Here is a 19096-nt window from a genome sequence, read left to right on the forward strand (position 1 = left end):
ACCTACTTTGCGTCGAATTTCTTCGACAGAAGTTGATGAAAGCATGCGGCATACGGCTCGGACGTTATTACTTTTGCTTCCGCGAAACCTAGATTCCCCGGAAATTAATATATTCTGTGGATGGCTATTGCCAATCTATTTCTTGTCTTACGACCCACATCCGGGTAATCGCTCTGGGAAAATAATCTCATTTTTCGCAGAAGCTCATTATTTTATTATATCTGGGACACTCGTTATTATCGAACAAAATCCCATACTTGTTTTGTTTCCTGGCGCAGAGAAGTCGGCCATGATGGAAAATCTTACGCATCTAGTAATCAGAGAAAACTTCTGGCTGTTTTATGAGACATACCGCATTTCGTATGCTTTCATCATCTTCCATCGTAGAATTTCTTGATCAAAGCTTTTGCAGCTTATGATAATTAATGAGTGACATGCGGGTGCATACCGCGTGGTATATCGGATGTTGCCGCGGCATTTCGATACCGGCTGCTGGTCGTTTCTTAAAAAAAATGGCGAAAAACCGACTGCTGGTCACATCTTCATTCCCTTGAAGAAGTGACCAGCAGACGGTAACGAAACCTCGGGAAAAATCCGATTCACTTTATAGTATTTCACACTTCCAACGAAGAAGTTCGACGAAAAGTAGGGGAGAGCCACTGAGAATAGCAGATCTAGACTGTGAGTAAACTTCTCTCGGGTTTCCCACCGGGTTAAAGGCTTCATAATGGCCGACGTTTCGAGCTCCGACTGACTCCGATGAGCGCCGAGTCGGAGCTCGAAACGTCGGCCATTATGAAGCCATTAACCCGGTGGGAAACCCGAGAGAAGTTTACTCACATCATTCGCCGGGAAAGCATCAACTCTATCTAGATCTAGACTGATTTGCGGCGATATTATAAGATTTTTCTTCATTAATCTCCCGCTGGCAAATTGTTTGCAACCCTTACAAATCTCATACTAGTACGTTTCAAATTAAGCGATCATTAATTCACTGAGGACGATGGAAGAGTGTTCCGTCGAAACGTTAGGCCAAAAAATTCTCACTCGGCTAGAAACCCGAGAAATATTTGTAAGAAATATTCGCCGAGAAAAAACAAGATCATATAAGCGATCATAGTTTCCATCGAGTCGATAGATTTCTGATGACGACAATCACTTCGCCAATCAAGAGAATTTCTTCTAACGTTAAGAAGCTGTCCGGATTGCTGGCGAAACTGTCGTCGACAAACATCAATGAACGCGGTGGAAACCCGGAAACCATAGCAGCAACAAACTACACACCTCGAATGCCTTGGCAAGGACTTAGGCAGAAGGGTGGGGTTTGAACATTACGACGGACAATAGGGTGGTTTCCTATTATTTTTTAAATGCCTAAATAAAAATATTATTACTCCTGGAGTACGTATTTCACGATTTTAGATTTTTAAATGTAGATATCTATTTTTGCGATTCATACGGTGGTTTCATATTATTTTTTATTGCTTAAATCGAAATATTATTACTCCTGGAGTACGAATTTCACGATTTTAGATTTTTAAATGACGATATCTATTTTTCACGATTAAATGAAAAATGAAAATTTTCAAGCACGCGAAAACGCGACGGCTATGTATGAATGCTGGGAATACTCCGTGTGACGTCGTTCTGGTGCCCGCTGCCGCAAGTGAGGTGATCTTGGGACGAGGCTTTGAGCGCTTGGGACGACGCAGGATGCTAGCAGGTAGAAGAGTACTCTACTAGCTAGTAGCGCTTGGCTTAAATAATGATAATTAATACCCTATCAAACGAAGAAAACTTTCCGACCTTAGCCAGTTTTGGTAGATGATTATTAAGACATGTTTCAGGCGCCAATCTGGCCTTTTTCAAATGGGGATAGAATCGATCATTGCCATTCGTCTAAACCGGTATTTCTAAAACTAAATAATTTGTATATTAGGAATACACTGCTGGTGGGTAACGAATCGCAATCAATGCCTTTCGTTTTCTTTGATGAAGTGAACTACCCTTTTGCATGGGGTTTGGGTGTCTGGGTATTCTTCCTCGTACCCCCCTCTTCTTTGGTAGTATCACACATTTAAGGAAGAACTTGGCTGCATACATTAGCGTATCTATGGGGGGGTATAGCCCCCCTTGGTTATCCAATTTACACTACGTAGAATGGTAATTTTTTTCGCACCCCCACTACTGCTAGGAGATTAACCCCCTCCCCCTTGTTCCATTCCTGGTTCCGCCACTCTGGCTGCGCATGATACTTTTGAAAATATTTGTCATGACAACAAAACTCGTAGTACGAAAATATATTCAGTAAAAATATTACAGCATCTTATTAACTTATATCAATGACTTCCACCTCATCGCGCCACATATCATGCAAGATACTAATTTATTAAGCTGAATATGGGTATTCTAAATAATAGGGTGGTTTCCTATTATTTTTTTATTGCCAAAATTGAATGATTATTACTCCTGGAGTACGCATTTCACGCTTTTAGATTTTTAAATGGTAATATCTATTTTTCGCGATAAAACGAAAGGTGAAAATTTTCAAGCGCGCGAAAACGCGACGGCTAAGTAGGAATGCTGGGAAAAGTCCGTTTGACGTATTTCTGGTTACAGATGTCGCCGTGTCAGGTGACCTTGGGGCGAGGCTTTGAGCGCTGATACGACGCAAGCTGCTAGCAGCTAGCAGAGTACCCTGATAGCATATAGCGCTGGGCTTAAATAAGGATAATTATTACCCTATCAAGGGAAGGAAACTTTCCGAACTTAGGTAATTTTATTGGGTGATTATTAAGAGATGTTTCCCTGAGCTCTGTGCCACATGCATGCATTGGTAATCTCAGACGATGTAAAACTCCTATGAACTCGTATAGAAACTAGGTCCCTGTGACGTCACGTGGAGTGGCATCGCATGGGCGCCAATCTGGCCTTTTTCAAATGAGGTTAAAATTTTCCATTGCCATTCGTCTAAACTGGGATTTCTAAAACCAAATAATTTTTATATTATGAATACACTAATGGTGGCTAAGGAATCGCATCAATACATTCGTTCTCTTTGATGAAGGAAACTACCCAATTGCACTTATATTTTACTTTTGTAATATAACTATATGTCCTCTACACTTATTCCATCCTTCATCATTCTTCGGTAGCACGATGAAGCAAGTTTTTGGAGACGTGTATGTCCCACTCACTTCCATTGAAAAAGAATTAACCCATATGAATTATGCTCGTACTGTCAAATAATACATTTGATATTCAGGGTTTATTAATTCTGGGTATCCTAAAGAAGTATAATCCCCTTAGTATTGTTGACTTATGATTATAATGATAAGCGGGTGAAGCCTATGGTGTGTATAAACAGTAATAGAGGACGTCGAAGAAAGATGGTCTGTCTGTTGATCACCAATAGAGTATCGCAATCAGCTGATCTTGAAAAAAAATTAATAAAGCTTAATGGTTTTAAGCTGTGATCCTAAAACTCTAATGTGGGTACATTTGGAAATTTTTGCTACTTATAATTCACGCATGTGCTATAAGTCAGTGGCGTAACTATGTAGGGGGGGGGGGGGAAGGGGATGTATCCCCCCCCAAAGCCTCAGAAAAATCAAAAATATATTTCAAAATCTTGCCTGGATTTGATACATAATAACTGCCTCTACTTAAAGTTACATTATAATTGCCAAAATGATGTAAAATACATTTTCAGGCCTTTTATTTTTGAAAAATTTTCCTGAACTCCCCATTTCCAGGGGGGTGGGGTTGCGTCCACTTATCCCCCTTATCCCCCTCAGAGCCCACATTCTAAGCCCCCTCATCCCCTCCAAAGCATATCTCTAGTTACGCCACTGTTATAAGTAGATTATTTTATAAATCTCAGATTCGTATTTTTGGTGTTTTTCATATGAATGATGAACACGTTTTTGCACAAACTGTATTAAAATAAAACAAACGTTCATTTTTTTATTAATCGATCTTTCTGTTCAAATTTTGTTTTTTTTTCCAAACTCGAGCTCTTTATTTCGATAAAAAATCGATTTCTCGAAATATCGATTTGGACCGACATTTTTTCATCACTATATAATCAAAAGCATAATCCTCAAATTACCGTCGTGGCAGCGAGGAAATTGTAGAGACCATGACGAGACTTATTCGTCCTCACTGGCAAAGAAGCATCACTCAAGTTCCATGCCTCGAGTAAAAATAGCAGCGATATTAAAAATTTCCATCTTCCGCTGAAAAACGCGAGGGACGGACGGCCGGCCGCGGGCGACTCGCCGAATGAGCTGACTGACCTACATTGGCCGCCAGGGAAAGAAAGAGCGCGCTTCTCAGCCCCAGTAGGTACAAAAGAAAAACAATTTGAAGGAGAGTAATGGGTGCGTGGTAACGCAGTGGGCAAAGCGCTTGGCTACTGATCCAAGGATCACGGGTTCAAATCTCTGTAGAAACTTTCGGTTACCCTAAACACTTTGCGTGTAACGGGCGTGATATTACGACCTGCTAATCCTTCTGAGGAATGCCATGGACGTAATATTACGTATATCTAATTTAAGTATACCGGGACTCATATTTTTATCACTAACAGGAGAACGGTGAACGTAGATTGGCCATGCAAATATCAAGCTCAATTTTTTAACCTCTACATTCTGTCATGAAATGGGTCGAAACTATTCCCTCTGATCCTCCTCAACTCCAGGGGCGCAGCTAGGAATTAAGGCTGGGGGGGCAACTTGGAAATAAAGGAATAAAACTTTGTAAGGTTCAATATTATATTAATGTGGGCACGACCCGGGTTTCTACATCTATGTAACAAAGTTACGAAACTACGTGCCCATATCAATATAACAGTGAACCTTACAAAGTTTTATTCCTTTATTTCTTATACGGAGAGTTTTCATAAAGTCAAGCCTGAAGTTCCATCCAATTTCGTTTCGTTTCTACATTTCGTTCCCTGGAACGAAACTATTGTAATTTTACTGGTTTTTAATTACGTTTAGTTTCGAATGCCATCCCTGATTAAAACTATATTTATTACTCAATTAGCGAGCCACACGGCGTTGCTCGGAAAGGATAGTACTCAGAGGAGTGAGAAACTTGATACTTGGAATTAATGGTCACATGGCAGGATTTTCAGGTAAAGGAGCAAAGCTGGTATGATGATGGTATGCATGTTCAACAGCAAACACTTGAGAAAACAATTTCCGTTTACCGCGCATGGGTTCATATTTTACCCCGCTCCACAGCATTGATCGTTATGTGTCTCCGTACTTGCGCAGGCCAAAAAGGTTGCGTGAACTATTTGTGTGTATTTTGGGAGCATGAGATGCACCTACGTACTTACTTTGGTTGCAATCCGTGCAGCTGTATGCAATAGCATTGCGGACAGACAAACAGACATCCTCTTATAAATTTATAGATATACGGGCTGGGATTGGGCGAATGCACGAACGAAATTAGAACAGGGGCTATTTTGCCATCTCACTTCCATGCAATTTCGCCTGCGTTCTGGTAATGCACCGATTTAAATGACGCAATTTAGACTGTGCCTTCTTTGCTCCTCGACTACGCAGGTTGTAGAAGTTACGTGCCCCGAGTAAAACGGCCTTTACAAAATCCTTGAAGTCCGCTGTGGCTCAGGGAAAGGAACTGGGTCCCCTACTCAAAATGTGTGCAATCAGTACACCTGAGGCTTAGTTCGAGGTTAGCTCTACCCTCAACTATCCAAACCAAGTTTCGAGTTGAATCAGTGTGTGATGATGACAAAAATCATCTACAGTATCTACCACTAATCTCCGAAAAATCTCTCTATTAACTTGTAATAACCTCCTAAAAATGATGTGGGAGTCTAAATTACGATTTTTCCACTTCGATGAAGGTACTGTCCCAAGTTATCCTGAATGCATAACAAAATATCTCCTGCTCCTGACGGAAAATACTACTATACCACTTATTTTTCATCAAAAATCACTTCTGACCTGAAGCTCTTGATAGTGTTGCCGACGAATCTGTCATCATAAGGCATCAATAACGCGAAATACGTGATACCATCTATTTTTGACATTTTTAAGGCCCTCAATTTTTTGCCGCGAATAACTCAAGAAGCAGGAAAACGGAAAAAAATAAGGGTCTCTTTTTAATACCATGGATGAAAATCATCGTAAAAAAATCATTTGGGTTACTCGGGATTAGAGACGGATATTATTATCCCCATTATCAGGCAGTTACGCTTCCAGTTTATGAAATACCGGACTATCAGGTTTACTGCCACGCTACCATTTTTCCATCCTTGGTGTACATAACTTTGCACCCGTGCGCATAACTGCGTAGAAAGTGTCTAGTTTTAAGTAGTGTTTATTAATATGTCTGGCGCGGAATAGCCAAAAAAGTAGGGATTATTTCTCCAGGAAGTGCTTAGCAAGCACACATCCATCTCCTGCGTCACAGTGCGAACTTAGACACCTTGTTCGATAAACCCAATCTGAGATTCGCCATGGAAGAAGAGGCTTAGTGGTTTATCTGGTAGTATAACTGACTGACAATCTCGATATCCGGGTTCGGATCCCGAATAAGTCGTATGTCTTTTTGTCGGCCTATTTCATCTCTATGTACATAACTTTGCACCTGCGCACTTGACTGCACACAAAGTTACCTGTTTCATTCAGTGATTTGGACAGGTCTCCATATTTTTGAAACTCCATCACAATCTGCAATTAAAGAAAATGGAGAACAAATCCGTTTCCATGGCGATATTTGGAAGACTGATTGAAAAGAGATGGAAATTTTCCTCATCATATTTATTTTCTTTGTGCACACCTTCACTCTCTCTCGTGCATTTTCAACAATCTCAAAAAGAAACAATTCCGCGCCCTCGCCGTTGGCGCTCGGGGCGGTTCGGACCATTTATTCCTTCAACGCTCCGGGTTTTTCCGAGCCGGCCGCACCACGTCTCCTACTCCTCCGCACCCACCAGCGTCCCGCCGTCGGTGGGGCGCTTTCCGTTTCTCTCTCATCAGTTGGCGAACTTGTCGCAGTCGGCCAGCTTCTGCGCCTCCCCCTGTGGAGACACAAACAAATTAAAATTAAAATCACCAGCAGTATACCAGCTGCAGTAAATGGAAGAAGAGACACCTGTAAACAAACCGCCATGTTGATTGGGACTAGAAAGTCCCATCTTCCATCTAACCCCTCCTCAAACATGAAATATATGCAGTTAAATACATTATCAAGTTGCTCATGAAATTACATAAGAAGAAATAGAAGTTCAATTTTCAAAAACAAATACAATTATAAGTTAACAAAGTTACCATTGACCAAGTGTAAAAAGATGTTGGTGAACGTGGGAAAAACCTAAGGATATTGACCGTCGTCCTTATTGGAAAAAAACTCACTGCAGGAAAACGCCCACACAAGAAGGGGGGCGTGAAAAACCTGCGAAACCCTACTGAGAGAGCTAATGTAAACCTGGGTGTCTACAAATACAATAAATTACATGGTGTATGGAGAGAACTAAGAGATAGACGTGTTCTAATAAGATCGGGAGAAAAGCTAACATAGTGGTGTATTGAGAGAACTGAAAGAGAGACGTGTTCTAAATAGATCAGTAGAAAGAAGAAAAGGACGCAGAGAAAAAGGGGGTGACTACGAGAGAGAAAGATCGCGGAGGAAGAGATACGGCAGAACTCAGTCAGTTTGCATAAATCTTTCGCCTTTTACCAAAGATTTCCATGGCGGTAGTTCAGTTGTATGTATCGACAATTTTAATTGTGCCCATTGGAAAAGAAGGAGAAATTACGCAATATATTTGTATGATATCATAATGTAAATTGGGCCCAATTAGTCTTCTTTACGACATTTTGAATATAATTTGTAAAAAATGATTTTGGTGCATGTTATTTCTTAATTAAGTGTATTTTCGAACCCCAGCGTAACACGAAATAAGAAGTGGAAGTTGAGTTTCGTTACACACCAATTTTACCACCCAGCTATCCCTACTAGAAATAGACTACAGAGCCGGTAGATTTAAAGTTGTCGTTCTTCCCGCATACGATAATGGATTATAATACTTGCGATAGTTTACCTGCATGTGTAGTTAACAACTAATTCTATTTGTCAATACTAACTATCTGCATGAATTTTTTTGCATGTTATAATCCATAAATGAATCGCTTTTTATTTCTTTCCTTATTTTATTCATAACCAGTAGTTTTATTTGCATGGTAGCATTTTACACACTTCAATATGTAACTACCGACCGAGGTCTTGAAAACGTCTTGAAAATGATATTGATAGTCGAAACCATGGTAGGTGATGGAGTTACATATTATAGTGTGGAAATTTTAATTTGCTGTGTACATTTTATCATGGATTTCTACCACGATGCATTTCTACCACGTAAGGCCTAAAGACAGTGAATATCTAGGTAACCACTCCACAGAAAACTTACTGCTCCTGTATAAATTATTGAACGTTCTAAGTGTGTATTTTGATAACGCTTTTGTAAGCTCCCTTCGTTGTTCATCATCTTGTACGGGTCAAATGTTGCCACTCAATTTCAACCAACTTTCCGATTAGCTATGAAGCTGAAACTTCATGGCTAATGCTGAAGCTTCCTGGATAACTCAGGATCAGATTACAATGCAATATTCCAACACTTTAATTATGATTTTAACTGCATCTCAATTGTGATTCAGAATTCAAAATTAAATATGGTGATTAGATCAAAAAATGGCCAGGAAAATAAGATGGCTGCGCTGCGATCATTTAAACGAGGATGATAGAGAGTTTTAACTACAAATTTGCTTGGATCAAAATTAATTGAAAATTTGATTGATAAAAAATTTACTGGCATTATTTATAGTTCCCGCTAAAAACGTGGTTTTCCTTGTAAAAAGTTATTATTGGTACGAATGCGGTCACTATACAGAGATGAATCTTCGCAAACCTGATTGCGTGATTGATAAATGCGCGTAAAGAAGGAAGATGTTATTCAATGGAGAGGACATCCTCCCCACCCACCTGGATGAGTTTGTAGAGGTACATGAGTGACTCCATGGATGGCTTGCATGGTGAGGATGGGGAGTCGAGTGCCCCCCCGCCGCCCCGCTTGCCCCAGCCGGGGGTGAAGTTGACCTGCGCCGAGGAGCGGTCCAGCAGCACCGACAGCACCACGCACACCAACAACAGCACCAGCAGCGCCCCGCCGCGCCTCCCAGACCCCGCACCAGACGAGCACCACCGCGTCATCGCGATCAGACGATATACTCTCTCCCTTCCTGCGAATCACAAGAGATAAGGAGGTGTGGTGAAGCAATAAGAAACATGGATTAGTCTCACCAAATGGATGCATATTTGGAGGTCAATTTACGCATTGAGAGAAGGAGAGGCGACACAACGCAAATTTGGTATTTGTGTACCTACACATGGGTAAACGTTTCTCGGGGTTCCCACCGGGTTAAATTCTCCATTTTAGCCGACGTTTCGAGCTCCGACTCGAGGCTCTTCCTCAGGGCTGATGAATATCGTTTTATTTGTTGCTTTGGTTGCTAAGTCTCACTGTTACAATATTGCCATTGTTGCGTGTATAGTTAGTTTTCACGACAATCAGCTATTGCTGGACATCGTTAGCGCGGCGTGATACTTTTATGGCGTATTATGACGTCGCCGTTAGCCTGCTCTTAACGAAAGGTGCCAAAGGGTTCAAGGCTTAACATCCCATCCGACGGACGGAGTGCTGCGCTTGGAATGCCCTCCACATAATACTAAAGCAGAGAAATTTAGCTAATTCTGGGATTTGAACCGGGGCCCACTAGGTGTGAATGTAACATTCTGGCCACCGCACCAAATTTACATTATCATAATGGAACACTCTTCTATTTTTTTCCAATATTCAACGAATTTGCTTCATTACAAACGGAGGCCACCAACCTCGGCCAGTTACTTACTGTCTCCATGCACACGATACAAAGAGCGATGACTGCGACTCTGGCGGATGGGCCAGTACAGATCAGGGTACCAGAACCAACACGGAGGGAAAGAAGATCATAGAGACACAAAGTGATTGATCGGCCGGGGATTATTGTAATGGCGTTACGTGTTCTTCCTGAGGGTATCATTAAAAATGGATATACCTTCATGGGTTAATTTTCTGGCAGCTCTGAAAATTCTCTGACACTGCACTCGGGCCCACGAGATGTGAACCCAGAACTCTAGCCACCAAAACAACCCGATCTCCCAAATTACATAATATTTGTGGAAATTACTTAATTGATGCAAAATACCTGGAAATGGCCTATATGATTGATGTACTAGAATCTACAGAGTGGAGCATCAGAAGGCACCGTTTTAAAGCGTGGTAGTTAGCATTAACAAGCAATAAAAATAATGCGACAAAAAGTGGGTCCAAGGTTGCGTTAAGCACTTCTTCTGACGTGGCACGAAGGAAGAATTAAGATTCTGGAGGGTGTCCCTAGCGGGGAGGGGACGAACTACTGGAATGAGACCGCCTAAATTATGATAGTAACGATAAGTGAGTCCATTATCAGCGAATCCACGAATTAAGTCCCCACGGAATACTCCAGAAGACTTGATAATTTGTCAAAAATTATTTATTTTAACTGTATGATATTTGGCACGATGTGGTGTAAGTTATTAATATTAGTTAAATAACATATTGCGATATGTCCACAGAACATATTTCCGTACGACGCCTTTCCTTGTAAAAAAAAATTTTTTCAAGAGCTGTTGTAGCAACGATACGCTCCGTGCGAAAATGAATTAAGTGGAAATGTTTCATAGCCTAATTTAACTAATAGTTGAACTGGCTTTCTACACTAAATTAAGATAAAAATACGAGCCATAATAACACAGGCCAACAATGAAAAAACTTTTTTTACTGAAAATACCTTATTCTTATGTTTTTGAAGTTGCTGAATCCAAATATGATGGTTTTAAAGTTGTATCACCCACCATTTATTCACATTTTACAGTTAAATTTATGAAATCAAGCAATATTTTTAGAATTTAACAGCTTTTTTTATAGTTATAATAAAATTGAAAAAGTAGGTCTAATGAAGGAAGATAATGAGGGATTACTGTTGGTATTTCACCGAGAAGTTCAGCAAGCGATTCATCGCAGAAAAAGCTACACAAGAAAAAAGGGAAAGAAAATGTAGACCAATTCCAGTTGACAAGTGAACCCTGTATTATCACGCTGTAGTAAATACAAACAATTTTATCACGATGTAGTGAGCAGTAAATAAAAACAATTTTATGATGTAACAAAGTGTATCATTGATTTCCCTGTATACCGTATAGGGGTATTAGACTAAATATTAAATACATATTGCTTGGAAACTATGGGTGATACTAAAAACTAAGGCCAGGTTTCGATTCCCCGCATAAAAATCTATAAAGATCAGCTATAAAAATATAAAAAAGTTTTCAAGCAAACTTTTTTTGTAGGCCTGTGTAATTCTTTACTCCGGGTGAAGTATTACCACTTGAAGACCTAAAAATTCACTGGGATCAAAACCGAAAAAGGGTACTGCATAATAGGCTTGACATAATACTTATTATAAAAAAAAGGAAGACATAACACAATAATCGAAAAGTGCCATCAGGCGTCAAAGTAGGACAAAAAAATGAGATGGGAAAAAAAGATAGCAGGAATTTGCTCGAGAAATCAAGAAACATATGGAAACAAAAAAGCAGTCACAGTGATCTCAAATATACTATGAGTCACGGATATTGCGCCTTATTCAATGAAAAGGGGAATTGATCCGTCAAAAGTTAACCTTAATATCATCATGTATGAAATAGAAAGCACCGTCATATTAGACACACGTTGGCCTGTTATATTGCGTCTGAACGAACAGTAAGTAGAGACAGTCGTGAATATGGAATTTCGGCCCTGTCCAAAATTGGTATTTTTCCAAGGAAACTTGATTTATTGAGAATTAGTAGTTATCGTAACAATAAAACAATCCATATATTTTTCATACTCTAATGATGAAATTCACCGTGAAAAATCATTTGCCGTAGCCCGGAATATGAATTTGAATCTCGCGATTGCCGACATATGTCAGCAGTTACACCAACAAGTCATCTTATTCTATGACGAATCTCAGGTTTTGACGAACAAGGTGTTGAAATCCACACTGTGGTGCAGATGACGGAGTTGCCGATATGTTTGCATATGAAATCCACCAAAAAATTCCTATCGTATTGAAATGCATGAGATAATGAGGTTGAATACATTGACAGAACACAAATACAACCTAACTTTGTCGTAATTTAACCTGCCATCTTAACGTGCGTCTGACCCGTCGTATTTTACAGCGACTCAGCGAAAAGATTGCATCGATTGTGCACCGGAGATTAATTACATCAAGGTAATCTGATTATACTGACCGCTTGATTGTATCGCCGATGGGAATACAGCACTTAAAATTGGAGCAATGGATATGACATATTGAAATAGGTACGAGAATGGGCAATTTATTTTAGTTCTGAATTGTAAAAAAAATTGACCCTCCTGATAGATTTTTAGAGTGGAAAGAATTTCCTCTTTCTAAGCGAATTTTAACAGACTAAAGCATAGTTCGCTTTCGAAATCAAACAATATATTCAGATACGCACAGAGGTGGTGTAAATTGAAGCAGTTGAACAAATCTTCAGTAACTGATATATTGGATAATGGAATGATATATTTCGGCAACTGACCTTGGTAAAGAAAACCGGTCGGCTAACGTAACCATTCGAACACAATTCCTGTGTATTCGGAAATCTCAAATAATTCAGCATCGAAGGTTTTCTGCTATCTGGCGAGTCAAATAATGCCTGATTCGATTCGATTTCGGAGGCTAGGCTAATATTCTGCTGCTTTGGTCTCCATAAGAAATGAGATGGCATGACGCTACCATTGGAACACGAATCCTGTAGATTTGAAAATTACGAATCATGCAGAATCGAAACTTTTCCGCTATCTGCGGAATACACGCATTTATCAAATAATGCCTGATTTGAATCGATTTCCGAGAGTTCGCTCAGCTCATTCCGCTGCTTTTTTCTCTACTATATATATATATATATATATATATATATATATATATATATATATATATAAGAAATGCGATAGCCTAAAGTTACAATTCAAACTCGAATCCTGTTGATTCGATAATTACGAATCATTCTGGATCAAAACTTATCCGCTATCCGGCGAATCAAAACATGCCTGATTCGAATCGAGAATTCGAATGCCTAATTCGAATTTCGGAGAGTTCGCTCAGCTCAATGGAACATATTCCATATGATTTGCCGTCGAACGTCGGAAGGATTACCAGACTCACACCAGAATGGACCACACACCTTTCGCTCCGCAAGCTCTTTGGAGTCAGGTGTCGGTCGCCCTGGAGATCGGTGAAATACTGTTGAAAGATCTTCGAGAGGTTCGTCTTCTTCCTGGACTCCTCTGACTGACTTGAACCGCTGCTGTCTCTCTGCCACGTCTTCGTTCAGCCGCTGTGCTTCCAATGGACCTAGCACACCTCCCGGGACCCTATTTATACGGGGACGACTGCCGCCATCTCCGTCACTCCCGCTGGGTCGTGGGAGGAAGTTTGTAAGGGGCTGGCAGGTCGCGGAGGCATCCTCAAAACCCTCCCTTCTCAAGAGACCTCCCTCTCTTTGTCCCGTGGGGCTTCTTCGCGTCCTTGGGGGGGCCGGGGGGAGGCGAGTGACCCCCCCTGCCCTTCTGAGGGAGTAAACAACCCCCACCGGTGATTGGAAACGGAGAGGAATTAGTTGATTGGTGGGAGGGACAACTCCTTCTCTCGAGATAAATCTGTCCCGAGTGCGGCAAAAGTATTCTTTTAATGAAAAAACTTGGGTGGGCTGTGTCCTCGCCCACGCCGCCGCGACCTCACGATGAGGAATCGCCCTAAGGGGTGAGTGCGCCGCGAAGGTCCAGAGCCACCGACCAAGACGCTAGAAGGGAAAATGCGAAGGGTGCTCCATCCTCGGCGCAAATCACGCACAAGGAAGGTGGTGCGCCTTGAAATGAAATCGCTAAGAAAAGTTTTACAGAGTATTTGACCATTCCTTAAGCCGAAATTGATTCCATATATAATAAGCTCCAGGAGCGCAGCGCAGGAATTAAGGCGGGGGTTTTAGTGTAACTAATTTATGTCGAATTTCGAGAATCCAGACAAGCAATACGCCAACTATTGGCCGAATACAGAAGTAGAGCTCCGAGGATACCTAAGGAAACCACGTTGACAAATTATTGTTATTGCTGGGAATTTACTGATTTTTCTAATTATATTTTTGATATTAAGCCACCATAACGTAACAAGTAATATATTTTAAGCATTCATATTAATGTAAAATGCCTTTTCAGTTGCCATTTTTTGCTACAGTTCATCATTTACTGGGACGGTGGTTTGTTTGTTTAATGCACTTGGGGTAACCGACGTATTGCAATTTTTCTTTTCTAGCCGGCTGAGAATAATTTCATTTTTATCGCAGTCACTCATTTATGGTCATTAGCAACCCTTTCAGAAATGTCCGTGATATAGTAGAGGATATTTCAACTGAAATCTATTAATTCCTTAATCTTAACTGATATTTCTCGTTGCCCGTGGGAATTGAAATATCTCCTTAAAGCCAAGAAAATCTTCTTAGATATTTTCTACTTTAATTATCGCAGTGGCTCGACAATTCATCCTATTGCACCTATGTTATCATCAAAACAATATCCTCGATGCGTCAGCCATATTGGCAAACTACGTCACTGCTTTCAGCGCCACCATCGGTGATTTGAGCCTCGAATACCGGGGTGTGTTGGGGTATATCCACCAGGATAAGGTAGGTGCGAGATTGATTAATTGCGGATTTTAAAGATATATGGTTCAAAATAGTGAGTTTTACGCATTTCTGAGGGATATATTATTCATCCTTACAATATTCTATCAGTAATATCAATCCAATTAAGTTGTAATAAATAAGGAATAAACTTAAAAAATTTGTCTGAGCTCTGGGGGGTGGGGGTTATCCCCCAAACCCCTCCCCCCTTCGCTGCGCCACTGATAAGCTCAACTGATTCAGGCGTGATACAGTGGGTGTTCGACAAATTGCTACAAGACCTCTAGTCTTGTACCAGATGATTGATGCCTAATCGATCAAAAATTTGGCGTTGTTTTCAGACATGAAATGCGAGTTTCTGATTACTCATTTTGAGACATTTTCAAATATTTCGTTCTTCTTAAGGGAAAAATGACCGTTGCATGTGGTTTGGGTCAGTAGCGGCATATAGCGAAGCAAAAGTGATGGCGTTGTCACAAACAGCTGACATGAAAATGCTTTGTTTCAGATATCATTTTCCTTGTATTGTCATATCGTCGGTGAATTTTCTTGCATGATTTATCATTTTTTCAATCATTTAGGGAAACAACTTGTACACATGTATCTAGAACTTACGACCTTCTTTATACTTAATGGAAGGTTTATTAATCATATTAACAGCGTTGATTCAGTGTCTTGGAGTACAATTCTTGATCATCTAGGTAAACTTGATTGATAGGTTAACATCTCTAGATGGAATACCGTTATATAATATTAGAAATAATACCAATAGGGTAGTTTCCTTCATCAAAGAAAACGAAAGGCCTTGATTGCGTTCGTTACCCACCGTTAGTGTATTCATAATATAAAAATTATTTGGTTTTAGAAATCCCAGCTTATACCATTGGCAATGGTCAATTTGAACCCCATCTGAAAAAGGCCAGATTGGCGCCTATGTGATGCCACTCCACGTGACGCCACAGGGACCTAGTTTCTATACGAGTAGATAGGAGTTTTACATCTTCTGAGATTGCCAATGCATGCATGAGGCACAGAGCTCAGGGAAACATCTCTTAATAATCGCCTATTAAAACTGGCTAAGGTCGGAAAGTTTCCTTCGTTTGATATTAATAATGAAATTAAGAATCCATATTTAAGCCAAGCGCTACCTGCTAGCATCCTGCGTCGCATCAGCGCTCAAAGCCTCGCCCAAAGGTCACCTCGCTTGCGGCAGAGGGAATCAGAACGACGTCACACGGGATATACCCAGCATTCATACTTAACCGTCGCATTTTCGCGCGCTTGAAATTTTTCACTTTTCATTTAATCGCAAAAAAAAGATATCCTCATTCGAAAATCTAAGAGCGTGAAATGCGCACTCCAGGAGTAATAATCTTTCGATTTAGGAGGTAAAAAATAATAGGAAACCACCCTATTGTCATTTGGTTTTATCAAGAAATTTCGATAAATATTTTTCCTGAAGCAAGACTTCTTTCTTGTACGACGATCTCACCATAAATACCTGTACTCCAAGTCACTGAATCAACATTAAACAGAAGTTGAGAGAACAAAAACTCAAGTTGTTACCACATGGTCTAAAGCAGGGGTCTTCAACCTTTTTTGATGCAAGGGCCAAGAATCGATTTCGCATCGTCCGGAGGGACCCACAATGCTCCACGTCACTTTACCACCACATCAAATAACATGTTGTAACACTTAATTTTGAGTTGTTTTGGGTTGGATGTGGGCGTGACGATTGGTGGGAGAAGGATAATGAAGCGGGCAATAATGAGCAGCAGAGAGGAATGGATCAATAGGGTGGTTTCCTATTATTTTTTTATTGCCTAAATCGAAAGATTATTACTCCTGAAGTACGTATTTCACGATTTTAGATTTTTAAATGACGATATCTATTTTTCGCAATTAAATGAACAGTGAAAAATTTCAAGCGCGCGAAAACGCGACGGGTACGTATGAATGCTGAGAAAACTCCATGTGATGTCGTTCTGGCTCCCGCTGCCGCTAGTGAGGTGACCTTGGGGCGAGGCTTTGAGCGCTGATACGACGCAGGATGCTAGCAGGTAGCCGAGTACCCTGCTATCAGGTAGTGTTTGGCTTAAATAAGGATTATAAATACCTTATCAAACGAAGGAAACTTTCCGACCATAGGCAGTTTTAATAGGTGATTATTAAGAGACGTTTCCCTGAGCTCTGTGCCTCATGCCTGCATTGGTAATCTCAGACGATGTAAAATTCCTATCTACTCGTATAGAAACTAGGTCCCTGTGACGTCACGTGGAGTGGCATCGCATGGCCTTTTTAATAGATAATAGCCCGAAAATATTTTTTCATAAATATTTGTATTTATTTTGTAGATACCTACATTTCTTAATCCCAGATACATACCGATTAAATAATGCCATTTTTCATTTGTTTCTATTTAGAAATTACGATAAATATTTTCCTAAAGCAACACTTCTCTGTGTCGCTCTTAAAGATATCCATTCCCAATTGTTCAAGCAATCTAAGCTTAGCGCGCAGCCTCCGAGTCTCCAGCGGCACCCAGCCTAATTCGATAAACATATGCGTAACAGGTTCTGTACGCCCGTAGGTTTTTGACGAAACGCGCAGCCTTCCTTTGTATTTTATTCAGTTCGCGGATGAAGTCTTTCTGCACGGGATCCCATACGCTCGCTGCATATTCAAGTTGCGGTCGGACGAGAGCGAAATAGCTCCTTTCTTTTACTTTCTCATCCGAAAATCTTCCCGCAATACGCTTGACGACTCCTAATTTCTTCAATTTGTCAACGAATCCTAATTTATGTGTAACCACGCTAATCTCACTGCACGTAAATCAATCTTGCACTACGCCGCTGATTTTCCAAGAGAGATGTCACGAGTGTCATGGATTAGGTCTGCTGTGAACTGTCTCAAGTCCTTAATCAAGGATATTTTTTAAGCAGCCTGACCCCGCACCCCCTTATGCTCTAATCAAATTCAATAGTTTTATTTCGCAACGCTTATAATTTATTGATTTAGGCTAGAATACATTTAATTTTACCGAAATGCGGAAGATACCGAAGGTTTGTTTTCTTCACTTTTGCCAAAGAAGCGCGGAAATTTTGTATCTTATAATGAATTTGTCCTTTTTGAGAAAACTTTTTTATGAGTATTGTTCAATACTGCAAAATAGGTCGTGTATTTTATTACAAAAATATTTTTTCATAAATATTTGTATTTATTTTGTAGATATATTTCTTAACCCCACATATATATATTGATTTAATAATGCCGTTTTTCATTAGATTTTATTTAGCAATTACGATAAATATTTTCCTAAAGTAACACTTCTCTCTTGCTCGATCCTCTCATCACCACCATCAAATACCAATAAGAGGCACCACCATTAATACCAACAGGAGGCACTCCATTAGTAGTTTAATGTATCAAAACAAGGATTATTGTTCTTCAAAACAAATTCTATCAGCCATATTAATTGTACTCGAAGTTTGATTGAAGTGAATGTATTCTAAATCATGCTATGCATGCATTAATAAGTAGTGGATGTTTATACAAAAAATGTAAAATATTCAATACTAATAACACAAAAATATAAGTTTTAACTTATACAGTAATGAACACACACATACATATACACATTTATGTAGAGAGTTTTGATAACATCACAACTTTAAGATGATAACTCTAATGAGTTGAGGAGACTGAATTAGACTTCAAATAGGAGTACAGCCTTCTTTTAAACGATTGAAGTGATTGTGACGTCTTTATATTTGGCGGAAGAGAGTTCCAGAATCTAGAAGCAGTTGGATGAAAAGATTTGAAATATATATTGGTGCGGGCTTGAGGAATTTGAAGGTCAGAAACACGGCGGGTGGAAATTCCAGTATCTTTTTTGCGGGGGATGAATAATTCGTACAGGTATGCCGGAGTCTGTTTTTGGAATAAGGAGAACAGAAAATATTCCAGGATATAATCCCTTCGGCTGTGAAGGGGTAACCGATCCAGATCAGTCCAGAATTTGGACAAATGTTCATCTCTACGTAAATCAAATATAAATCTAACACAGGAGTTAATTAACCGTTGCAGACACATTTCAAATACACTTGGTAAGTCATTATAGACTATAAGTATGGGAAATTATAGGAGTAAATAATAGCACGGCAATCAGGATTATGTAGCAAAACCTAAAATTTTTCACGATGCAGTTTTCGATGCAAACCTATCGTTTGTT

General features: G+C 39.9%; 1 protein-coding gene and 1 non-coding gene across 2 annotated transcripts; one reads left to right on the top strand and one right to left on the bottom strand.

Annotated features, from left to right (window-relative positions):
- Positions 1-6783: 6783 nt before the first annotated feature.
- Positions 6784-13545, bottom strand: LOC124155111 (hypertrehalosaemic prohormone). The gene is made up of 3 exons (XM_046528848.1): positions 13372-13545; positions 9022-9278; positions 6784-7060 (listed from the first exon to the last, which is right to left on the bottom strand). Exons 2-3 carry the CDS (start codon positions 9247-9249, stop codon positions 7016-7018), a joined length of 273 nt encoding a protein of 90 aa, XP_046384804.1. The 5' UTR covers positions 9250-9278; positions 13372-13545; the 3' UTR covers positions 6784-7015.
- On the top strand, positions 7675-7792 carry LOC124156673. The gene has a single exon (XR_006864378.1). It is a non-coding gene; the product is annotated as a U5 spliceosomal RNA (small nuclear RNA).
- Positions 13546-19096: the final 5551 nt, after the last annotated feature.

Source organism: Ischnura elegans, chromosome 3 (assembly GCF_921293095.1).
Source record: "Ischnura elegans chromosome 3, ioIscEleg1.1, whole genome shotgun sequence".
Classification (NCBI taxonomy): domain Eukaryota; kingdom Metazoa; phylum Arthropoda; class Insecta; order Odonata; family Coenagrionidae; genus Ischnura; species Ischnura elegans.